General features: G+C 40.0%; 2 protein-coding genes and 1 long non-coding RNA gene across 3 annotated transcripts; 1 reads left to right on the top strand and 2 right to left on the bottom strand.

Moving 5' to 3' along the window:
* The first annotated feature begins 1152 nt into the window (after positions 1 to 1152).
* On the top strand, positions 1153 to 2703 carry LOC141908424 (uncharacterized). Its single transcript, XM_074798472.1, has one exon. It carries the CDS (start codon positions 1452 to 1454, stop codon positions 2145 to 2147), a length of 696 nt encoding a protein of 231 aa, XP_074654573.1. The 5' UTR covers positions 1153 to 1451; the 3' UTR covers positions 2148 to 2703.
* A 2698-nt stretch (positions 2704 to 5401) lies between these two features.
* On the bottom strand, positions 5402 to 17276 carry LOC141908423 (golgin subfamily A member 2-like). Its single transcript, XM_074798471.1, has 23 exons — positions 17229 to 17276; positions 15966 to 16073; positions 15440 to 15510; positions 14700 to 15017; positions 14418 to 14550; positions 13720 to 13800; positions 13529 to 13630; positions 13190 to 13283; positions 12696 to 12802; positions 12526 to 12584; positions 12137 to 12278; positions 11480 to 11680; positions 11224 to 11311; positions 10512 to 10653; positions 9934 to 10126; positions 9733 to 9846; positions 9120 to 9278; positions 8566 to 8682; positions 8189 to 8327; positions 7498 to 7677; positions 7058 to 7164; positions 6411 to 6609; positions 5402 to 5818 (listed from the first exon to the last, which is right to left on the bottom strand). Exons 1-23 carry the CDS (start codon positions 17274 to 17276, stop codon positions 5472 to 5474), a joined length of 3249 nt encoding a protein of 1082 aa, XP_074654572.1. The 3' UTR covers positions 5402 to 5471.
* Positions 17277 to 24188: 6912 nt separating this feature from the next.
* LOC141908001 (uncharacterized) lies at positions 24189 to 24642 on the bottom strand. Its single transcript, XR_012619568.1, has 3 exons — positions 24625 to 24642; positions 24349 to 24480; positions 24189 to 24262 (listed from the first exon to the last, which is right to left on the bottom strand). It is a non-coding gene; the product is annotated as an uncharacterized LOC141908001 (long non-coding RNA).
* Between the last annotated feature and the right edge of the window lie 1483 nt (positions 24643 to 26125).

Below are 26125 nucleotides of genomic sequence, written 5' to 3'. Positions count from 1 at the left end.
CGGTCCTGCATCGAGCAATATTCATTTCTCTGTTTCAATACTCATTCACTGATTCAGTTGCTATGAAGCCATATTCTAATTCTAATGGACTTATTTTTTTTTGGCGGGGGGGGGGGGCAAGAATGAAAGGACTTTTCTTCGAAAAATGATAGACGTTGAGGTAATGAAAGAGGGACAAGTAAGCAAAGTGCATGCGTGAAATACTTGTTAACCTGATCCGAGTTTCGTGGACAGTAAGAAAAAATATCTCTGAAAGAATAATCAACGACAGTAAAACAAAACATCTGGCGATTCCATTTCATATCTGACCTTTATTTGACGTACGAAAGACGCTACTTTATATAAACCCAGGGTTTAGTTTCCCGTGAATTTTTACCTAGTTTGCCCGTAGGATATATAATTTGTCGCCTGACGACTCCGGTCAAGATATCCAGTTGTTTTTCTTTTCAATTGTATGACGTTTTCTTCAAAAGCTCTATCGCAAGTGATTGACAGATGCGACAAACCGAGTAGGTCCCTCTATGCGTAATCACTACCCGGTGAAACACCCCAGAACATTGGAGAGTATTTTTAAACAACTTAAGTAAACAGTCATTTGAAACCTGAATATATTTGCTAAGTTCGTTAAGTACCGGTATACAAGAGGCGGTTTCCATTGGTAGAAAGAAGCTGCAATTTTTTCTCATTAAAAGTAATTTTTAATGTAATGGTATGGAAATTGCCGTGTAGTTGCCGAGCTTCGCTATGTTTACCTTATTGGCATTTACTACAGCCATTACAAGGATTAATAGAGACATCATCAAAATATTGAATCTCGCCTGAATTGGGAAGTTGCAAAAGTTTCCGCGTTTGGTTTCATTACTATTTTGGGTAAATTCAGCGATCATAGTTAAAGCGAGGATCGAGAAGGCAACGGAGAATTGAATATGATATTCTTGCGTTGATATCATGAGATATCGTTGATTGTTTCGCGTCCGCGTCGTCAGGTAAAGTTCCGAGCTTGTATAAACATTGTTTTGTCTATGATATATTTCGGATTCCCATGAATTTTCAATAGCTGACAGCTTATTATTAAATATTTTACGACACCCGTGGGACCGTCTAGTCAATATCGCTGACATAATTGTATAGCCATCCGCACTCTAATGTGCAGGAATGGGAAATTAGCGCTTTTTTCGGCGTCGATCTTTTGTCAACACCAAATGATGAATAGCGCGTAAGTATAATTTGAGAAGGAAAATGAAAAGCTATGCGTATATACATGTGTGTGCATTTAATGGAAAGCCCCTGCACAGTGATGAGATAGTTTCCTTTTTCGGTGACATTAGTGTGGAAGGATTCCCCCAAAAGGGTACTTGTCTATCTTTTGGATTAGTGTACGTGGGTTTACCGTTAAAGGGGTGCCAAATTCGATTCTAGTTCAACTCTTGTGGATTATCATCTGCACGACGATGCCGGGTCGTAAACTGATTTTCGACCACTACAATCGATCGTATCATTACGAATCGAAAATCGAGTCGATTAAACGACAATGTAACGCCAGAAGTAATAAAGTCGTGGCTCTCAACAAAAACGAACAACAACACTTAGACGTGAGGAAGTATCACATAAAACAAGAGGAGAAATTCTATCGGCAAAAATCCGCAGGTCTTGCCGGTCATTTACGCGAGAACATGCGCGATCATATCGCTTACAAAAACGTTCTGCGCGGGGTGGCCAAACATTTCGCCGCCGACCCAACGAATACGGGTAATTTGGGCCGTTACGGCCCGAACTCGACCTACTATGACGTTTATCCGTTGATCCACGCGGAAATTCGGGACATGTCACCCGAGGTTAGGCGGAGGAAGTTCGTACGGGAATTACTGAACAAACGTAAACAATTAGAAGTCATCGATCGTACGATGACCGACTCGCAAATATTCGGAAGCAGTCTCAGGAAGGATGGTGATACAGCAGACGAACGCCGGTTCGTGCGGCAACATTCGGCGCAATTGATTTTACCGCCGATGAAAGTGAGCATGCGGCCGCTACGTACTTCGTCGTCGTCCGCTGCTATCGCGAAACCAGAAGAGCGATTTACATCAGCCGCAATTCCGGATAGTGAACGATCAGATCATATATTCCTTACTCAACAAGAAATTTGATAAACGATAGTTCTTAGATAAAGGTGATTTCTTTGACATTCCTGATCAGTGGATAATTAACAATTAAATCCGATCACAATAAAGTGAAAGATTTCATTGATGCCACTACGAGCAATCATTTGAGATGATTGCTCGTAGATTCGGGTGAAGGTAAACCTTTAATATTATGATGACGTTATTCAACACTCCCGCTGAAATTTCATCGGCAGGGATTCGAACCCGATGGCATCACGAGACTCGACCGCACACATTACTGTTGCATCCGCTCATCAAAAGTTTCACATTCATTATGAAACTGGTCGCAGCTCTCAAATCCGGCATACTGGGCCATCAAAAACTCCTCAGTCCTCAATTCAGATTTTCAATCCACTCATGAGTGAAATAAGAAACGAATTTTCATGTTGTACCTAATTCATTTATTATGAGGCAAATCAATTTGAATATACTCCCTTCATCTGATACACAATACCTTAAATACAATGTTCAACGTACAATCGACTAATCGTACTGGATAACTAAGAATAAATCTGAATGCTGATCCATTTATTCTTTTAACTTGGCAGCGAAAAAACAGTTGAATAAATTTACGAGCGATTACAAAAATATAGATTCAAAGAGTGTTTTTGATTATTTTTGATGATCACCACACAGCAGAAACGTAATTTACAATGTATGTATGAATAGATCGAGACTATCCTGTACACATGAATATTAGTGACAATGAATGTGTTGGTTTTTTGGCAACAAAGAAACTCCCATTAAGTTAGATAGCGCTTTCAAAGCGCAGCCCCATAAATATAGATCAAAAGCCCGATGAAAAAGAAAATCGAACATATGATGATGAAAATTCACGTCTAATTTTCGTACGAATCATTAAAGTAATTAAATAAAGAAGTCCCCGCCATAGAATTTTGAATGATAAAATTCGAGTCGTGGGACTTCTTCATTTATCTACATTTTACACGGATTCGAGCGTTTTATTCGACTACTAATTAGAGCGATTACGGCATTAAATGGGGGGTAATTTGTCTAGAATACATCAAACCTCAAAAAACTACTACTTCGTAGCAGTGTTTTATTAGAAACAAACAAATAAATGGTTAAGATGGAAATCACCATACACAAACCCCGCAGTCAGATTATTGAGTTAATGTATTTTATTTTTCATTTCACCAGAAATATCCTAACACCTCCCCGACAACTTCAAAACGCGCGGACAAATAATTTCTGCAGACATACATTTCAACGATACAAGACTTCCTTATACCGCTGGACACAGTCGGACGGTTCTCGGTAAACATTTCACTCTTCGAGTGTTAAACATTTGAACTGAACTAATCTTAACTCTTTTCGAGGGCCAAACTTTACCGAGAACACTGCAACCGGCGTAATTTGACGAAAAAAAAAAAAATTAGCAAATTTCTGTACAAAGCAGGCGACTAGAATGATGAATGTGTATGTACATTTCGTATACCGGTATATAATCATATATTAAATCATTTTGTTCTTATGTATTTACAATAAACGTAACATCGGTTAACAACATTAAATTTCGATCGATTCCTTCCTCCGGACACCGATAATCGGATATCGATACGTTGACGCGTGACGTCACTAGAATCGCGTGTTTTCGATAGTTTCGAAGTCAAACCGATCGAAGGGTAGAAATTCTGGTGACACCACGCGTCGAGGTGTCCTCATTCTACGGAATAAGCACAGCACGTACAAAAAAGATAACTTATAAACTAATAACATACTAATATTAATAATAATAATAATAATCAGGAAAGGATTGAACAATTTCCCCGATGAAAAGATCTCGGAGAAGGATAAATCAGCTTTTACACAGTAGACTCCGCTTTTATTTTAGCAAACAATTTAGGGAATAAACTGGCTGAAGCGAGCAGAGTCTATTTATCTGTTATTCAAAGGTCCTTCATTTCGATTCTTCTATCACAGTTTGATAACATTTACACCCTATATAATTACAGGCTTAGAATGCGGTAGTAGAATAATGTTTCAATGAGGATTGCGTTTTCCAAAAATCTGATGATATATACGTCAGTCATTTTCATAATACTTTGTTTTCATTCAAAGTTTTATGACGATTTTCATATCAGGAGGTTTAATGAACAAGCTGTTACCAACAGCTAAAACTGGCAATGCGACTTCCTAGTGTCGACAATGCACACATTGGTAATATAGACTTTTCAATTGAACCGCCTAGACAGTTTATAGTGTATAGGATTTCCTCGAAATGCAAATAAAAAGCCCTTTCGATAATGCGGTCAATGTCGAATGAAACCTGATGTCAGCGCATATTACAGTATTAGGTCATTCAGAAAAAAAAACCTCGCAAAATGGGTGCACATCATTCTAAAACTACCGGCTTTAGAAAAGCACCATTGATCCCTTCCGAGTACTGTACACAGATCATATACAAGCACAAAATAGATTCATGCATCACAAAAAATCAAACCAAAAGGAAAGTGAAAATTATACGATGAATTTTAGTGAGTGGAAGCTTCACATATAGTTTTATCGATGCAGAGTATCTCGGTTATATCTACTGACATTTATTGAAATTGGGATTCACAGATCCAGGCCGAGACTTTTTTTCATTTCAAAAGCCAGTAGTCTGCGCGATAAACATCGTTAAACTAAAGTTTCCACTCATAAATCTACAGCATTAGTTTTTCTAAAAATTACGTAATTTCGATGATACTTTCAAACCACAGCAGAACTGAAAAATTCAGCAATGAATGAAACAAAATAAGTGTATTTTTAATTGGTTTGCATTGTAGCGTATACTGTCATTTGCCGGTGTATCACAGAATCAAAACGTTTCTAAACATTTTCCTGCAATGAATTCGAACTAATTCAACGCGTAACAATAGTCAAACAATATACCGGGTTATTCATAGTGAAAATTGAGTTGAAATTTTAGGCACCTAAATCGTAATATCATCAAACAAGTCATCGAATAGAGGTCACCTTCTCACTCACAGCGTGTGGTATTGATTTCACTGAAAAATGATTTACCAATAAGAAAAGTAACTGCAATGTAGAATAAATTGAAGCGCGGTAATCTGCTAACCACTAACGAACCTGGCGGATCCATGCTTGCCACAGTAAAGCGATGCCGGTACCTTATTATCGGAGAATCACCCGAAGGCACGAAAACAAACGCTAATTTTCAAGCAGCAATCAATGCTGGAGGTATGTATTAATGTCCTCGAAACCGCCATAAATAAATAACCCAAATATATATCTATATCTATATATATATATATATATAATATCTACAATTGAGATGTTGTGTCGTTACACAACTTGAAGACGTCCATGGCAGCATTTACAAGGTACAATATGACTCGATTCCAACTCTAGTGAAGAGTTTGTCTTGTTCCCGATTTCCGTAATTAAATGCATGATTTTCGAAGCGGTGTTGTCTTGCGGAATGGTCGTAGTCGTTACGGTATTTTTCGTTAGTTGCTCCTGGTGATGATGATGATGATGATGTTGAGAAGGATGATGGCGATGATGATCTGCGGAATCCGTTTCGATGTTCGTACCGACGGAGATCGGTTCGCCGCGCGTCGCGATGATCGCCTCAACCTCGCTCACATCGCTATCCGAACCCGTTCCTGAACTCGTATAATCCGGCCAATCTGGAAATAAAATTATTCACGAGTTGAAATCATGACTACCGGTAAGCAACTAACCGTTTCAAGGGAAAGCTTTCTGCATGTATCTGGAAAACAATTCTAACAGTCCTGACAAAATCTTAAGTCGCCCATTTGCTAAATTTTCAGTTAAAAACTAAGTTGAAAAACCTGAAAACTATGTTAAACTTTCGTAAAAAGTGATAAAAACTTAAAACCAGAGAAAAAAGATTCCGGCAACTCTACTTATGAAAGAAAAGTCCTAATGATTCTAGAAGACAAGATACAGAAGAATCCAAAAATCTAATCTACTAAACTGGATGAAAAAATTAGGATGGAGTGGAGATAGATGCATGCGTAGCCTACATCAGTAAGAGGCACTGGATTGGATAAATTGAAATGATGGAAATGTAGTTTGGTTTGAAGAGTGAAATGAACCTGTTAGAATATAACGCAATAGCTATTCGTGGATTTTGAAGAAGACACTAGAAGTTCAACTGAAATAGAATCATGTGAGTTACAAAATGTATTGAAGATCATTGGAAAGACTGTGACAAATGCGAAATGCACTCTATGAACTATTGATCAAGATATTTACCGTCAAGTTGCGAGCTGTCTAATGTTTTTCCGAATGATTTATCGTGAATATTATTCGCGATGTTATCGTGGTTTGCAACAGCCGATAACGACAGAGTTTGGTTGTCCAGAATGGCGCCGCCGTTGTTATACGACGAATTCAACTGATTGCGTTCTTGCAGCAGTTTCATCACAAGCGCTTGAAGTTCACCGAGTTTACTCTGAAATCATCCAAAATGGTTTACAAATTCTATGAAACGAGTTGCAATAGTATGTCGTGGCAGACAAATGCATAATTAAGCTTTCATAAAGATTCCGCCATCCTCCATCGGGAGGGATTTGAACCTGATGGCATCACAGCCATGCGTAATAAGCGCGAGTGCGCAGGTACATGCACAGGGTTTCGTGCCCCAGCAGAGTATTGATGCCATCAGGTTCGAATGGAAGCCTAAAAACCTTTTTACTTTGCAAATATCCTGCCTAAAGGAAAATCCCAATGTTAGAGTAGGGGCCCATAACATTCAGCCGTGTAGCCACTACAGACAGAACTGCCTATCTCGAATAGCCCGTCCTCATCAGCTACTAGCAAGCCCGCAGTGGATATCCACGCACAAACCTGCTTCCTAAATCCTGCCAAATGATGATAGATCCCCAACTCTGTTTAGTTACCTGCATATCCTCACGTTCACGAGTCAAACGAACAATGTATTCCTCTTTCTCTTGTTCTCGATGCTGTAGAACCCCTCTCTGCTGATGGTACAACGAGATGTAATCGCCTAGAAATTAAATATCAATAAGTTTTTCCTCAATACCCAAAAGAAACCTCGAACGTGCTCATCAATTATCAAAGTGGCGCTCAGATGGTTAAGGGATGAAAAAGAAGCTAAAGCTTCTTAAAAATTAACATATCTTGTGTATAAATTATGATCTCCGCGGGATATGGCGTGAAAAGGGGATAAAAACATCTTGACAAGTGACAGCTGTTGAATTGTTCACTAATTTTCATGATTTTTAACCGATTTTTCAAAAGTTTCCACAATTCTTTAAGCAGACATCCGTTTCTCGCAATTTTTCACATCGAGCTGACCGGCGTATTTTCGTTTACTCACCGATCGTATCGGTTTCAGTTTGTAATTGTAGTATGATGTGTTCGTACTGATCGCGTTGATCGTCGAGATCGGCTTTATCGCGCATCACCGACGTGTACTTGTCCTCGAGCATCTTCATCGCCGCCTGCATCGCGTCGAACTGTTCCTTCGTGACGTACGTTCCGTTCAACATCGACGGCGCTGCGTAAAAAAGCAAAACAATTTCAACGATGAATCGTTTCACTACTGCCGTACCGGTAGCGTAGTTCCAAGGCTTTTGAAAATTAACTAAATCTGACTACCACAACTACGGAACCGGGTCCAAGTAAATCTTTCCCATAGCTTCTGGTTAACAGCTTCTTATTTTACGACATTTCAACCCTAAATCCCTCAAGAGCCTTGTATCTCAATATTTAGTCAACTGTGCGATATGAAACATCCACTAGTTTTAAGATCATGCAATCAATGCCTGCTAGTTATCCCCTGTATTAATCCGGTCTCAGCCTGGCATAGAGCCTTCTCCTACTCTGCCCCATACAGAATTAGTTACCTAGTCCAATCAAACCTCGTCAAAAATCAATCTCTAAACCCATTTGTTCATCACAGCTTTCAATTAAACTAGGTTAAGCTTTCTTTGTAGGTATTTCATATAGATGTTAGGTTCAATTAACATTATCATCTAATCCATTATCATACGCCGAGTATTCTGTACCTTGCAACTCATTTTCCTTTTGAAGTCGAATGATTTCTTCTTGCAAACTTTGTCGAATTCGTGTCTCCTCTCGACACTGATTCAGGACTTCATTTCGTTCCATTTCTAGTTGTCGGACAGAAGCCGATAAGGCGTGCACCTGAACATAGACACGCATAGACCAGTGTTAACAAATGGCATAAATACACCTAGTACTTTGAGTACGCCTGATGATGGCTAACAGTTGTTAGCCGAAATGTCACTCCTCAAACATAACCATTCTGATATAGAATTTTTCAATCTTGGCTTCGTTATTGTGGGATTTCTCTCGTCATCATCATACACGGATATTGTGTATCTTCTCGTCTAACACCTAGAAAAGATCTACATGTATTTACCATTTCCGCTTGTTTGGCGTCAGTCTCACTGGCATTTTCACTTTGGTCAACTTCGCTAGCTTGACGCAGCAGATTCTTCAGTTCCGTATTTTGACTGGTAAGCGCATTTATAGTATCCTGAAAGCATTGAGAATGACATTTTCAAACCAAGGCACTAAATACAGGTTGGTTTCCATAGACAAATGACTGATTGAAGAAAGAACCCATAATACAAAGTAAAACTAATTAATCTACCCCATCTATATAAATGCTAGGACTCATAGAGTCGGCTATCATTCCATAAAACACTGATTCCAAAGTGAATTCCGACTTGGGTCTCTCCCCCAAAATCAACAACACACTGATTATATTCTAGCTGCTTCAGGCATCGCATATCACATCGTAAACTTGTTATATTTTTACAACTCTTGGATAATAAATCAGTTTCGAAATTGGCTCATAGCATTTGAGTATTAACATAATAATCCAGTATTAGTTTTATTTCGCATTGCGTTTTTTTCTACACTTAACGTTTTGTTTCATGTAGTCAGCGGTTCGGATGGTAAATCAAATACCTGAGCTGAGTTGAGTTCTCGTTGAAGCGTATCGACGAGTTGTCCCTGAGCTTCGAAGTGTCGTATTCGATCTTCGAGTTGTTCAGCTTGGAACATCTGTTTATTATGCAACGTCTGCTCTTCGTGAAGATGTCTCAACTGCGTCTCCTTCGTAACGACCTACGTAGAAATCGCATTCAAATAATCCAGGCATTTCAACTAAAATTCAACAAGGTCATTTCAACTAAAATGTATCAAAGACTTGATTGACAACCGTTAATGAAACACCGTCCATGTTGTAAAACTGATACAAAACCCCACACTATCAAGAATGAGTCCAAAAAGTTTTCTTGAGCTATAGTTTATTCAACTATATCCAAATAGTTATCTTCAAGAACAACTAAATCATCACTAAATTAATCTCGAACATATTCTCGCAAGTTGAAATGTCGAATCAACTAAATTTCAAGGAAACTTTTTGAACTTTTTATTTTTCATTCTTAATTTGGGACTAGATTGATTGGTTTTATGATGAGATTTGGAGAAGCTCGATGTCGCAATACCTCAATTGCGGTTGAATCGTTTTAAATATACACGTACCTACAGCAATAAGAAAACACTTTGAAGTACATACCTGTTCCCTGATCTCTTTCAGTTCATCTTCCTGCTGGCCCAAACGAGTTCCTAGTTCCTTCGACACGTGCTGCTCGTTTTGTAGTTGAGTTAATAAATCCATATTCTCGTGACTCTGCGAAAAAATTCAAAACATCGTTTACAAAATATAGAACAATTCGCGTGGATATCCTCTCCGCGTATTCACCGACGAATCTCTCACCATTTTCACAAAACCGTTCTGAAGCTCGGCGAGTTGCGTTTTCAGTTCTTTGTTCTGCGTCATCGCGCGACTCAAAGCCATTTTATCGCTCTGTAAATTCTCCAGTAACTGATTGTGATCGACCGAGTTTTCCGACAGTTTCTCCACCGTGCTCTCGAGTTCTTGAATTCGCACTTCTCGTTCGTCGACAAACCTTGAAAAACCAAGTTCAACGCATATAATACATATTAACCTTGACAAACAGTTTCAATTCACATGAAGTATATTGTCTGATCATCAAATTTTTACATTCAAAATGTTCTCGATCGCTGCATGGTCAAAAAGAAATTCACTTTTGAATACAATATTTCAAGTATAAATTTTATCTACATTAACTCTATTCATTTATTAAGTGACTTATATGTCTTAATTTGGGCTGGGCCTTTTTTCTATAATTTCTATTCATGATTCACACGTAATGTACATGTCAGTGATAATAAACTAATGAATCATCATGAAGCTCATCAGGGTGACCACTTTTAATTGACTTTAATTCCCTGATTTCTAGCTAAGTGATTATTCTTGTCTAACTGACTTACCGGCTCAACTGAGAATTATCGCGAACTTGGGCTTGATATTTCGCGGTCAATTCCTCGTAGTCGAGTTTCACCTTCTGTAACTGACTGCTCAACTCTTGAACTAACGTCTGTAGATCTTCGCCGGCGGACGGATTCTGATTGGCTGTAAGAAGATCGGGCGGGAAAATTCGTCAAGGCACAGATTAAAGCTGACAAATAAGTTCATAGGAATTTCACTATTGATAAAATACTATTTCGTTTAGCAAGTTATCCTATTACAGAGATGCTAGGGCCAAAGTACCAAAATTCCGGAATTTAGAACGGGGGTCTGAAAAATTCTCCCCCAGAAGAAATTTTGCGTTTTTGCATCGCCGGAGATGCAGTATGACGATCGGCATCTTTCATCTGAAAATACGACGGCAGACATTCGTTGTGCTTCACATCCCTCGCTGCCTTCTTATGCCGCGCGCTATCCGGGTGAAGAAGAATATCTTTTTTCCAATTCCAGCCACTACCGTATTTGACCTGGTCTTATTGACATCGGCGATCCTAAATTTCCGGAATTCCGGATATTTCCGGAAAACTAGCATCTCTGCTATTATCATTTTCTTGTCAGAATATCTATATTCATACATAATTTCAAATTCCAAATTCTTGAATGCTACGTGGTTAAAAAGAAATACACATATGAATACAATATCCTAACGTAGTAGTTTAGTAATCAATTAATTACCGAGTTCGTAGTTCAACCGTGAGATTATATCATCGAGTTCTTCGTGTCGTTTTTGCATTCGATCTCGTTCTTCGATCAAAGATTCAACCTAAAATTACAATTCCGGGTTAAAGTTAATATCATCAGTCTCTAAACCTGGCGGCGGATTAGATCGAGATCTGGATTAAACCCAGCTGAATTGAGCGAATTTGACTGTATTTCGTTTTCAAACTCTCAACTCCGGCATTAGGTTTTTTTTTTCAAGGAAGGAATATACCTGTTCCTGTAACTGAGTCTCGCGCTGTTTCAACTGTTCGATATACTGTTGATACTGGACAGCTATCTGGTCCCGTTCAGCGGTTAATTTCTGGAATGCTTCATTGTAGTTTTCGAGGCGGTTTGTCAGTTCGACTTTCTCCGCGTTCAATAACTGCACCATTTGTGCCGATTCGTTGCTATTCGCAGTCTGATTAGAAAGCTGCAAAAAATACATCATCCAATGAGACAGTAGTTATAGCGTTCAAACTCTGCGATGCCAGGGCTGAGTTTCAGAGATTTGGGGACAAAATAATCTCTAGAAACACTTAGAAATTTTAGTTGTTACAATCTATGGTGGTTGTCACCCAGGTTAAGGATTTACAGCCAGTAGTTATTTTCATACCCAGTCCACGAAACCGATCCTTGCTTGACAGGGTTTGATTGCCTCCCGCTGAAGCTCACGCCAATAGAAAACCTGACCACAGACCCTTCATTGGTTTATTACACCGCCCAAGATTTCTTAGGTGGACAGTTTGCCATTCGGGACGACCAGTCTATGTATTAAGCCAATCAGTCTTTCACCAGCAAATTCGCTCTACCGATACAAGGCAATCAAACCCTGGCAAGCGAGGACGATGAGACCGGGCCCTCGTCTTTATTTGCAATGAAACTTTACCTGCTGTAAGAGAACGTCTTTCATACCGAGCTCGTGTTTCACATCTTTCACCGTCTGGTTCAAGTTCGCGCACTCCGACACTTTACCGTTTAATTTCTCCTGTAATTCCGAATTCTGTTGTCGTAAATCTTCACTTGATTTGCTGAAAAAATGAAAAGCAGGAAACATCATTCGTAATAACCCACGTAGAATGTACAGGCCTACAAAAAACTGCACGTCAAGATTCGGAAATTCAATTCCTTCCAAGACTTTTTCCATAACCTCAGTGATTTTGAAGTCAATTCTATGACTCTCCAGGCCTGGAATTGGACATTTTCAATTTCACAACTTTCCATTAACCGCTACGAACCCTAGAACTAACAGACAGTGACAGCAAAAGCCACTCTTACCTGACTTTGTATATTTCTATTTTCAAGCGATCGACTTCTTTCGACAGTTCTTTGCTATTCTGTAATAATAAATAACAACAATTAATGAGATGAGACATAAATTGATGACTGATCCATCTTCTGTTACGCTAAATATAAATACTCATTGATTGGATAATCATCGTCGGTACCTTTTCAAACTTTTTACTGCTTTGATTTGATGTGGTCGACGTTTTCTCCAAATCGGCGACACGTTGTCGCGATGCTTTTAACCGGCCAGACAGAACTTCCAATTCATCTAAATAAATTTTTAACAATAATTTTAAATAAAAACATCTCATGATATATACGATACATAGTTCCTAGTTCAACATGAATTCAAAATTCTACAGGCTTCCATTGGTCATTTTTCAAAGAAAAATTGCTGAAGAAAGTTGTCCTCGGGCAAGCAAGCGATATCCCAGAACTATGCAACATGAAGCGTAAAAGGAATTTTCCAAACACTTCCAAGATCAGAGGAAAATCTATCATATGCAAAATACAATCTTTGTTTTTCCGATTTCCCAGTAATGTGGGAACTACAATAGTTAATACGGCCTAACCACATTTTACTCGAATCTCTTATGTACTCAAGAACGTCAACACTTTCTACATACATAATCTAATCCTAACAGCCATCCCTTACCGAGTCTCTGTTGAGCAGATTTCTGTGATTGAGATAATGAAGATTGTAGTTCTGATTTCTCAGCTACTAGTATACCAATCGTCTGGATATGGACCTAGACAAACAGGTTAACATTTTCAGTACTTTTCGCAAATAGACAACATTTAAATTATGATTCTTAGCAATTTGACGATTCTATTACAGGGTGAAAATGGTCTTAAAACTGGTATCAATAAATATGTCGATTTGATTGGTAATGTCACCATAATCATTAGTGAAATATTCTGTCCATGTTGTTACGATAATATTAAATCCCTGACCGAAGTTTAAAACTCAGCAATTAGAATCAGAAAATCTTACCTGCAACTGTTCTTTCAAAGCTCCAATCTCTTTTCGTAACTGTTCCTCGAAGCGTTGACGTTCTTTCATCATCTGCTCTTGTAATTTAACATTCTGTCCTTTCTACAAAATGGCAATTCAATTCAAGTACATATACGTATTTCATAGAACAACATGAATGAACATCTGTAAATTCAGAATCAGTTTCTTACCAGTTCTTCGCAACTAAACGATAACTGATGATTGGTTTGGTTATGTTTTTCTAGTTGAGCCGCTAAATCTTTGTTTCTGGTCTGGAAAAAACAGGAATGACTAGCTGTAAGCGACAACAGATCTTTGGCTCAGGCTTGAACTCCGAAATTACCATGAATTGGTCCCCATTACAATTTGGATATATTGTATCTAGGGCCAGTAGCTAAATTTTGTCAAGAAAACTTTTTGAATTTTAGCCCTGTTCCTTAGTTACGAGGTCATGTTCAAGATCATGTCGCCGAAAAACAGTTTTTAGTGCCTACTTCTGTCGTTAGGTGATGCACTCGGCCCATTCTTTGCAATAAAAAACTAGACCCCCATACTAACATTGTGCCCAAGTTTCAACAAGATCAACCGACTATTAAAAAGCTGAAAGACACATGGACAAACAGACTGTACGAGGGGCTTGCAACAGAAACGAAACATAAATAAACATCCATGAATGAGAATTTCAAGATCATATCAATAGTTCACCTTCGACCAAAAAGCTTAAACCATTTACAGATTTTAAGTAAAAACTCACATTTACCAACTGCGTTTATAGAAAGTAGAAAAAGATTTATGTCAGGTTTATGTCAGGATAAGTTAGTTTTACTAGCATAGCACCGGCTTCTTCAGTCATAAATTGCCATGACATAAATATGACGGACAAACTTACCTCGAGTTCGGCGAGGGAATTATCCAGATCCGGTTCGACGTCGTCGCCGCCGTTCAGATACGACGATGATTGAGATAACAAGCCGTTTATCTGACGCGAAAGTTGCTGCATTCCCTCAATAGATGGCGTAGTCCTGAAAAATTGTATATCAGTACTAGTTAGTGCAACTCTGACCAGTATCAACCAAAAATTACTGGTATATATTTCACTCGTCATAGGGCCTAGATCCGAACTACAACTGCTAGTTCTTCTACAAATGAAACATTTTTTCCACGAGCTTACCTTCCTAGATTTTGAAAGGGAGATGTTACTCTAGCCGCTGCAGAATGCGGTGAATTAGGAGGAGTTTTAGCAGCAGCAGCAGTGGAAATGTGCGAGTTATTGACCGATTTATCACAATTGCTAACATTAGAGTCTAATTCTACTAAAGTTCCTCCGTTTGACTTCGGATTCGAATCGTTTCGGTTTTTTAGTTCAGTATCAGCTGAGTGGTTTGCAGAGTTTCCATTCACGGGTAAACTACCAACGTGACGATGCGGAGATACACTGTTGTTCGGCTGTAGAACCCCCGACTCAAATACATCATCAGTAGTTTCTACCCTGAAAACAAAGATGGATTAAAATTACCTCAAAATAGACCAAACTTGCCCACGGGCATAGTCATAGATACAAACCAGGACCTGAGTAACACAGTTAAGTTTGAGACACTAGGGTCAAACAAATCAAAGGAAAATGTTTTAACAGCAATAGGCTATGCTAGTCAAAATTTATCTAACTCACAACTGTGGACCTGGGTCAAGGGGCGTGTCTGAATGCTTTTTCAAAATCAATCCCGAATTGTTTCCCACCCACTTTTGTTGTGCCATTCATCGGAAATAACGTATATCCCAGAAAGTTCAGCTGTGTCAATAAAGGTTTGGAGATTAATAGAGCATGCTTAGTTTTCGGTGCCATTTTCTTTTTGAATAAGTACCCTTTTCTGTTGGTAATCTTTTCTGGATGGCCAACGGACTAGACCCTACCTGTTTAGTTTATTTTTTTCTTCGACTTCATCGCTAATATGATTCACATCGAGGTGATTTTCAACGACAATCTGAAAATGAGTAATAAGTAATAAACTAGGACTGAAATCGAATAAATCGAGCGGAGAAGAATGACCTGGGATCGAATGATGACTGATCGATATAGAAAGTCGACAAATCTTTCGTACGAAGTTAGAATTTATAGTTAACAGAAAGACATGTTTTACATAGAAACCACGAGACGTAGAGGATGGAAAGAAGGTAAGACAACGGTAAGAATCCAGTTGTACATTCATTAAGATTAAGACAAAGCTCAGCTTATCTCAGGTATGATTTAAGCCCAATGCACGCGACGACGCAGGGAATCACAGAAACACGGAAACAAATGTTTGGTCTCAGAAACGTAATGCCCAAAACTGTGTTTCTCGGTAACGCTCGGAAACATGTTTCCGTCTCCTGTTTGCGCCTTATCCCCGCGTCGCCTGCATTGGGATTTATGAAGTGTAGCCTACTCTACTAATCTTACGTCTTTGATATCATTTTCAATAACAGTATCCGATCGTTTCTTGTGGGATTTAGGAGGCGTGTCTTCAGCAGGTTTTTGACCGGATTTAGTTTTACGAAATCGCTTGAGCTAGAAAGAGAAACGGAAGTATAGAAAGACAGTGCCAAGGCTGAGTACACTCAAAGTACATTTAATCGAAAAGTTTTTGGAGTGAATGCAGTTTTGTCCTGTCAGTGTGGCTTGGAGTTTTTCCATTTACGGTATGACTACAGTTTAGGTGTCCCTAATGGTTAAGTACCTAACCTTACCATAACACTATTCTTTAATAACACTAGCGCCACACAGTGGAAAGGTGACCCAAACTGCAGTTAGACCCCATTTACTTTAGATTCAAAATACGACGTGGTGCGTTCGTATGCCCGCGAAACCAAGCTAGTAGTGGGTCAGGACATGTCAGTGTTTAGAGACTCACTGATCTCATAATGAATGGAATATGTAAAATTCAGAGAATTTTCAACATGATGAAGAAGGGAGGGAACTTATCGGCAGAAGGGTTCCAGTATATTCGTTACAACCGTTCGGGCATGCGACATTTGTTTATACCGACTCGTACTATTACTATACTATTAATATTCGAAGTGGCTACTCGTACGGACCCGAACGAATAATTCCGTAGGCTATTCGTATGCACCCGTCGGATAACTCTGGAATTATGTGTACGGGAAGGGATAGGGTAAGGTGAGGCTATATGTAGTTAAAACATTCGACCGACTGTCAGCGAGCTCGGTGGTCTAGTGGTATGATGCTGCGCTAGTAATTTACTGGCCCGGGTTCGAGTCTCGCTCTATCGGCTATTTTTCTCTAATTCTATTCTCCAAACTTTCCTTGAATTTTCTAAGTCGTGCACCTCTGTACGCATGCGCGCCGTTAATCGGCCAATCAGCGACAGTTATTAGCGTACAGATCCTAGTCCCGTACGAGTAGCCACAGCGATTAATATACTGAGGCAGGGGAAAAGTCTTAAATAGGAGGGAGTCCCCTCGCGTCAAAATACCGGAGAGGGCAACCGTAAAAGGTTATCAACATATAACGTATGATTACGAAGAAGCCGAAAGGGTTAAGTTTCATCTTGATTTGACATATTGACACTTCGAATTAATGTAGGGTGAACAGTATTTGTATGGTTTCCGACAAGGAAGTATTTTCATAAGCGGAATATTGTTTTCTTTCAGGTGAAATAACTGTCTTCGATAGAAGATAGAGCTATATCAATGTATATTGAACCTTTTTTCGGGCAGCGGCCAGTTTCTCCTCTCGAGCAACGTCCGCCATGTTTAGACTGTGGACACGAAAACAGTAACAGTCGCGGAACATTTCATTATGTGCGAATAGACGGATATCAGCTCTGGACTCGTTTGTGGATTGACATGCGGGCCGCATTAACCAACTACGCGCGATTGAACATGTGAGAAAATTACGATTTGGAAATTAGAGAAAATAAGGAAATTTGGACGGCGCCCATTCTTTGTCACCACTTTGCCTCGTGAGAGATCTCTGAGAACGGATCCTAAAAAACCTTGGCAAAACCACACCACACTTTGACTTCTAATGAAACAATCCGGCGATTAATCTTTTTAATTCGTGAATATTCATCAGATGTATTATGAATTTTGATTTGAAGCATATTAATGTATTTATTATGCATTTCAATGTGAAGTATATTGATGAATGTATTTTGCATTTCAGTCAATTGAAATTATGAAAAAGTCTATAGTCAATTATCGGGGGTAGACCAGTCAGTACAAATTAGCTACTGGCATGCTTTCTATAATACTCCCCTTACGTGTCAGGGGCAGTTCCATTACAAGAAAACACTTTTTACCGCGAAATAAAATAGGCTCTTCTTCAATGGTCTCGTTCAAATATTTTCTATGACGTGAAATTTTAATATATTTATCTCCATTATTCAGTCGTCGATATGATCCTTAACTCACGCAAAGCGACAGCTCCTGAGCGATCGGTAGGCCTTAACCTCATCGGCCTGAATGAATAAATTGAGAATAGATTACTTTTCATTTAATCAGATTACTTTTTTAATCAATTAAAGATAAAATCGCCATCAAGATAAGAATCATTAAAACCCTCGCATACCAGGGCTAGAATCAATAAAACCCTCGCATACCAGGGCTAGAATCAATAAAATCCTCGCATACCAGGGCTCGAATCAATAAAATCCTCGCATACCAGGGCTCGAATCAATAAAACCATCGCATACCAGGGCTAGATAAAACCATCGCATACCAGGGCTAGAATCAATAAAACCATCGCATACCAGGGCTAGATAAAACCATCGCATACCAGGGTAAGAATCAATAAAACCCTCGCATACCAGGGTAAGAATCAATAAAACCCTCGCATACCAGGGCTAGAATCATTGAAACCCTCGCATACCAGGGCTAGATGAAACCATCGCATACCAGGGTAAGAATCAATAAAACCCTCGCATACCAGGGTAAGAATCAATAAAACCCTCGCATACCAGGGTAAGAATCAATAAAACCCTCGCATACCAGGGCAAGAATCAATAAAACCCTCGCATACCAGGGCAAGAATCAATAAACCCTCGCATACCAGGGATAGAATCAATAAAACCCTCGCATACCAGGGCTAGAATCAATGAAACCCTCGAATACCCGGGCTAGAATCAATAAAACCCTCGCATACCAGGGTAAGAATCATTAAAACCCTCGCATACCAGGGCAAGAAGGGGTTCGGGGAGAGTTTTTTAAAAGTCAATCATTTGTGCACCGTACCCTGGGGAGGATTTGGTTATAATGCGAGGGTTTCAATCAGTTTCAGATGCTGCAGTTTCATAGACTTAGCAAACAGTATTTAATCCCTGGGGACCAGTTGCATGCGTTATAAGGTTAAGACCAGCCTAAGACTAGGCCTTGGTTCCATAACCAATCTTAAATATATCTTAATATATCTTAAGACAATTCTTAAGTCAGGGCTGTGCAACTGTACCTGAATCCGTTTCACAAACATGTGATTAATCAAATTTCAACTTTTTTCTTCAATAGAAGACACGTTGAATGTGCGTGTGAAACTGAATGGGTGGGATGTGATGCAGCAGAGTCTGAGAAACTGCTGGCGTCTGTAATCATAACTAAAACAACACAGAAAATAGATGTTTATTTCAAATAAAACAATACAACAATGCAATGTCTAAGTCCCATAATAGAAAATCCTCAGTTGAAATTATTTCAACTTTTTGCTTTTTTATTGTGGGACTTGTGGGACACATCATACAAAATAAGTCAATTTACAATATATTATACCAGAACAGTGGTTCTTGAATCGTCATATAAAATAAAAATAGGTCCATACAATATTATACAAGTTTATACATTCATACATAGATTCTGGGGTTCAAAATACAAACTCGAGTATCTTTTTGCTCTTGATCAATCTCAGAAAGCGGATAATCGATTTTCAATTTCGATTTTCATTAGAAATTAAATAAGATTAAAACCCACTTTAAATCAAAAGAATTAAAAATCAAAATACACGACGTTTTGGAGTCTTTAGAGATCATCATCAGGCGTCGAAGAAATAACTAGAACACTGAGAAAATATAGATGGAAGAACAAGTTAATTGAGAAAGTCTAGAGAAAGAGTTGGTTATTTTGTGCTAAGGTTTAGAAGTTTTGTTATTTTGTGCGTTTTGTTCTAGTTATTCCTTCATTTACTTATTTTGATAATGATTCTTGATAGATAATATATATTTGTACACAGTGGGTTTTAATCCCTACGGAGGCTTTGTTACTAGAAAAACTGACATTACAGCTTCATGAGACGAATCGCATTATGTTTCTAAGTCATGTTCTTATGGGTATGCGATATACCATCACAAACAGAACAACAGTAATCTGTAGCTAACACATACCGGCCGGTAAAACCATCAACACAAACAGAACAACAGTAATCTGAAGCTAACACATATCGGCCGGTAAAACTAGACAGAAATCATTGATATTCGGTAATTATAGCTGATCTCTGAATAAGCGGCAGCATTTCAAACTCCATGTAGTAGGTTCCTGTTCCTGTCAGATGGGTATATTGACCCGAGGCCCTGGGATGGTCAGATGGGCGTATTGATCCGATGCCCTGTGATGGTCAGATGGGCGTATTGATCCGATGCCCTGTGATGGTCAGATGGGTATATTGATCCGAGGCCCTGTGATGGTCATATCTCCATAGGTTCCTGTTCCTGTCAGATGGGTATATTGACCCGAGGCCCTGTGATGGTCAGATGGGCGTATTGATCCGAGGCCCTGTGATGGTCATATCTCCATAGGTTCCTGTTCCTGTCAGATGGGTATATTGACCCGAGGCCCTGTGATGGTCAGATGGGCGTATTGATCCGATGCCCTGTGATGGTCAGATGGGCGTATTGATCCGATGCCCTGTGATGGTCAGATGGGCGTATTGATCCGATGCCCTGGGATGGTCAGATGGGCGTATTGATCCGATGCCCTGTGATGGTCAGATGGGCGTATTGATCCGATGCCCTGTGATGGTCAGATGGGCGTATTGATCCGATGCCCTGTGATGGTCAGATGGGCGTATTGATCCGATGCCCTGGGATGGTCAGATGGGCGTATTGATCCGATGCCCTGGGATGGTCAGATGGGCGTATTGATCCGATGCCCTGTGATGGTCAGATGGGCGTATTGATCCGATGCCCCTGTGATGGTCAGATGGGCGTATTGATCCGATGCCCCTGTGATGGTCAGATGGTGGTTGCCACTCGTCCTAGAATAAAGAGAGAAAACTCGGGAATTGTTTTCAAGAAATAAGAAAGGTGTACCTTGGAAATATGAATATATGAAAATCATGACACCCTTGATAAGTGATTGAATATTCATGCGTAGAACTGGGTGGTCATAAAATAAAATTTTACTCCCGAAAATTATGTTTTTTATTTCCTTCAGGATGCGTTACGTGGGGCACAGTTTAGAAGGATAAGCCACAACACTCCCAAAAATGTAAGTAAGGCTCCCAAAAATGTGTCACTCCCCACCGAATACCCGGCTAGAGTCCCCGGGCCTCAGCTGCCGTACAACAGGCTGCAAAGTTCCAAAATGAAAACAAAACAAACATCAAGCGTTTTGATCCGGATCAAGCGGATCCGACGGAGGAACGGAATGCAAATCGGAATGAGCTGACCCCGAAATAAAAACTCACACACTCTGAGCAATGAGAGCCGGGCCCACCACCGATAGCTCTTTTAAATAAAAGGAAGCGAAGGTATTCTGACTACTCCAGAACGCTCCTCAACAAACCTCTTCGATGGACGCACCCGAAAATGCTGCCCACGAAGTCGCGACCGAACACACCTGATGACCTGATCCCCTCGAGACATCCTTCAAGGATTCCTCCTTCAACGATCCGATCTCCATCTCTCCGAATTGTGGCAGTTTTAACGCCCGAACCGGACAAAGCGCCCGGTCCGGAAAGTTGGACTGAACCCTATGGGTCAGAGCCTTCACCCATTACTCTCCACTCTCTAAGTACACGCCTGGTCTTTGATTCTTAGCGATATAGTTGTGATAAGGGCGGAGAATGATGACCAGGACCGAAAACAGAATGCCCGGGCCGAGTCGTCAATGCATGAATGCCAGAAAAAGAAGAAAAACTGTTTTCTACGTGAGTTTAGATAGACTCACTTCGGAGAAAGGTTCATACGGGTGGGCCATGGGAAACCTAAGAACCACCCCAAAATCCCATGGAGTGATTTCCCGAGGCAACTTCGGTCGAGCCACCGTGAAACCTGCGATGAAATACGGTAATCGGAGGTCAAGTCCTGCATAGCCACCCTGAAAGTATGGCCGATAGCGGACCGGTAACCCTTAATGGTTACCACCTGCTGCCTCTTGACCTCAAAACGAAAGATGGACAATCAGCGAGAGCGGCTACAGCGGGAGTGCATGGATCAAACCAATCGGCATGGAATCATAAATCCCGCCTGTGCTAGGGCGCTTAGATTAAGTCAGAGATAAACGAGGAAGCCCCGACTGAAAACCCCGCATTCGCCAGGCGTCGCTCGACAACGGCCAGGCGTAAAGGATGAGTATTTGTAGTGCAGGGTGCCTCCGGAAACTCCTCTGAGACAGGAGGCACGCAAATTGTGGCAGAAGCCTGGGATTGTCGCACAGAAGGTTGTGAACTATCAGACATGAGGACGTCGAGGACAGCCGGCAAGACTTGAATCGGTGGGTGAGCACGCGCTAAGATCCCGTCCCAGTGGAACCAGAACGCGTCTATCTTTCACGCCATCTGGTCTGGAAAAGGAGACACAAACAGCGGGAACCTCTTGTTGAACCTGGTGGCGAAGAGACCTATCAACAGATCGCCCACCAGGGACCCCCACTCGAACAGCCACCTCCGGATGAAGCGACCATTCCGTAGAAATGTGCAGGCAGCTTCCTCGGAATCATAAAGGATCTATTAAACATCACCTGAGACTCTTTCGCTGCTATAGGGACACGACAACCGGAAAAAATGAGTGGCCCATTGGGGCCCAGAACAGAGAATCTTGGGTCACCTCTGGATCTTGGTGATTTTACTCGCCAACATCAGAGACAGAGCAACTCAAGATCCTCGAAACTCTCGATTCGCGTAATGTTCTCCAAGAATGACAAGGAAAAAACTAATCCCGCCTTAGGCATTTGAATGTATGTTAAGGACGGGAGCAACTGACGACGTGGACAAAATTGATCTAACATTGACGTCGACCGAGGGGGCGGATGGCCAGGTACCGACAACTCGGTGACTTTCTGGCTCTCGTCAGAAGGGCAGGAGGTATCGGACTTCCCGTTTGGAGTCCGACATTAAAACTCTGATATAAAAACTCGCTAAACACGAGACACCTCGTTTGCGAGGAGCTGCCGATCGTAAACTTGGTATCGAAAAAAACCCGCGGGCGGTGGATCTGGTGAGCCGACCAGTGAATAAACGATCGAAATAAGTAACTAAACCGGAGCGAACTCACCGAGAGTCAGACAGGTGCGAGCTCGTAACGGTCTTAAGTTGGTTGAAAATACGTAAATTGAGCGGCAGTTCCCAAAAAAACACAAGAATATTGAGGCGCTAAGGAAGAAATTGAGTCACTTGCTCGTGGTGGCACCACCGTACGGTACAGAGTAGTCTAAATTTCTAAAATGTGCCACGTGACGTATCCTAGTGGAGATGCTATCTTATCAGGAAATGACTTAATACAAAACAGTAGAAAGACTGGAATCTGTAGAGATATTTACCGGTATTTGTCTTGAGGATCTAAATCGATGTCCATCATTTACAAATGTTCAGTTAATTCGCGATGTTTACTGTTCACAGATTCTGTCAAATATTCCTCTTCTTTACCTCCTAAAAACAAATGTATCAATGTTAGAAATTGTCAGTTAAATTCTTATGAAATAAGAGCAAATTTAGATTAAAACTCACAGCTTTTGTTTCACTTGTTTGAACAATTGTCAGGCTGCGTGCGAGGAGGATTTAGCGATATGTTTAAGGTGAACTTTGAACGAGGTTTTTTGAGCTGTAAAATCTGATGCTGTGTGGATTTCATTCTGTAAAGAGAAAACTGATTAGTGAAATAAAGAGACGTCACGTGTTTGTTATCCTGAAAATTAGTATTTTCCTTACTTGTTTTGATTATTGTAGTAGTTTATTGTCCACAGTATTTTCCGGTAGATTTGATTGGGGCAGAAGCGGCAACAGCATCAGCAGTAGCAACAGCAGCAGAACAAGCACCAACAGCAGCAGTAGAGAGCAGCAGTAGAGAGCAGCAGCAGCAGCAGTAGCAGCAGCACCAGCAGCAGCAGTAGAGCAGCACCCGCCACAACAGCAGCAGCCACATTTCTTACAGAACTTCCTAGAGAATCACATAAAAATACTGTATAGAATAATACATTTTAGGTTATTATCAAATTAGAGCAAAACTCACCATTTCTTAACATGTATCAGATTAGTTTAGTGCCATTTTAACCATACAGACAATTTCTATAGCAGGATTTCAGTTAACGTCATAAAGTTAAGAGCACTGATGATTTCCTGAAAAAAAAATGATTATGCAAATAATTGAACCATAAAGTTTTATAACAAGCGAGAACTAGATTGAATTATGTAGATAAAATTACTTAGTTTGTTTTAAAGAAATAACATCAGCTTCAGCAACAACAAGAGTTTCTTCATTCTTTGATGGTGAATATTCTAATTTCTCCTGCTGAAATTTGTGTTCGGTACATCGTATTCTGAAAAGAGAAAATTATGCCAGAAAATAATTAGTGAAATAAATAGTAATTGCGGCTTGTTTGTGTTCGATTGACAGAAAACCTACCAGGGTTTGAGTAGTTTTATCACAATGTATTGAGTGATGCAGATTTCTGAGGTATCCGATGGTAGCTTTAGACTTTCGTCTTATTCACCCTTCAAAAATCCACCATCATCCTGACTTGAGTTAGAGATAAATCTATAGAAACCAAAATATGAGAAATAGTTTATAACTGAAACTTCTAAAATGTGCCACGTGACGTATCCTGGTGGAAATACTATCTTATCAGGAAATGACTTAATTCAAAACAGTAGAAAGACTGGAATCCGTAGAGATACTTACCGGTATTTGTCTTGAGGATCTAAATCGATGTCCATCATTTACAAATGTTCAGTGAATTCGCGATGTTTACTGTTCACAGATTCTGTCAAATGTTCCTCTTCTTTACCCCCTAAAAACAAATGTATCAATGTTAGAAATTGTCAGTTAAATTCTTATGAAATAAGAGCAAATTTAGATTAAAACTCACAGCTTTTGTTTCACTTGTTTGCACAATTGTCAGGGTGCGTGCGAGGAGGATTTAGCGATATGTTTAAGGTGAACTTTCAACGAGGTTTTTTGAGCTGTAAAATCTGATGCTGTGTGGATTTCACTCTGTAAAGAGAAAACTGATTAGTAAAATAAAGAGACGTCAAGTGTCTGTTATTCTGAAAATTAGTATTTTCCTTACTTGTTTAATTGCTTATTGTAGTAGTTTATTGTCCACAGTATTTTCCGGTAGATTTGATTGGGGCAGCAGCAGCAGCAGCAGCAGCAGCAGCAGTAGCAGCAGCACCACCAGCAGTAGAGCAGCAGCAGCAGCAGCACCCGTCAAAACAGCAGCAGCAGCAGCAGCAGCAGCAGCAGCAGCAGCAGCAGCAGCAGCAGCAGCAGCAGCAGCAGCCGTCAAAACAGCAGCAGCCGTCAAAACAGCAGCAGCAGCAGCAGCAGCAGCAGCAGCAGCACCCGTCAAAACAGCAGCAGCAGCAGCAGCAGCAGCAGCAGCACCCGTCAAAACAGCAGCAGCAGCAGCAGCAGCAGCAGCAGCAGCAGCAGCAGCAGCAGCAGCAGCAGCAGCAGCAGCAGCAGCAGCCACATTTCTTACAGAACTTTCTAGAGAATCACATAAAGATACTGTATAGAATAATACATTTTAGGTTATTATCAAATTAGAGCAAAACTCACCATTTCTAAACACGTATCAGATTAGTTTAGTGCCATTTTAACGATACAGACAATTTCTATAGCAGGATTTCAGTTAACGTCATAAAGTTAAGAGCACTGATGATTTCCTGAAAAAAAATGATTTTTCAAATAATTGAACCGTCAAGTTTTATAACAAGCGAGAACTAGGTTGAATTATGTAGAGAAAATTACTTAGTTTGTTTTAAAGAAATAACATTAGCTTCAGCAACAACCAGAGTTTATTCACTCTTTGATGGTGAATATTCTAATTTCTCCTGCTGAAATTTGTGTTTGGTACATCGTATTCTGAAAAGAGAAAATTATACCAGAAAATAATTAGTGAAATAAATAGTAATTGCGGCTTGTTTGTGTTCGATTGACAGAAAACCTACCAGGGTTTGAGTAGATTATCACAATGTGTTGAGTGATGCAGATTTCTGAGGTATCTGATGGTAGCTTTAGACTTTCGTCTTATTCACCCTTCAAAAATCCACCATCATCCTGACTTGAGTTAGAGATAAATCTATAGAAACCAAAAAAATGAGAAATAGTTTATAACTGAAACTTCTAAAATGTGCCACGTGACGTATCCTGGTGGAAATACTATCTTATCAGGAAA

This window comes from Tubulanus polymorphus, chromosome 7 (assembly GCF_964204645.1).
Source record: "Tubulanus polymorphus chromosome 7, tnTubPoly1.2, whole genome shotgun sequence".
NCBI classification, from domain to species: domain Eukaryota; kingdom Metazoa; phylum Nemertea; class Palaeonemertea; order Tubulaniformes; family Tubulanidae; genus Tubulanus; species Tubulanus polymorphus.
The sequence above is the reverse complement of the archived record's forward strand: the minus strand, read 5'-3'. Positions and strand labels throughout refer to the sequence as shown.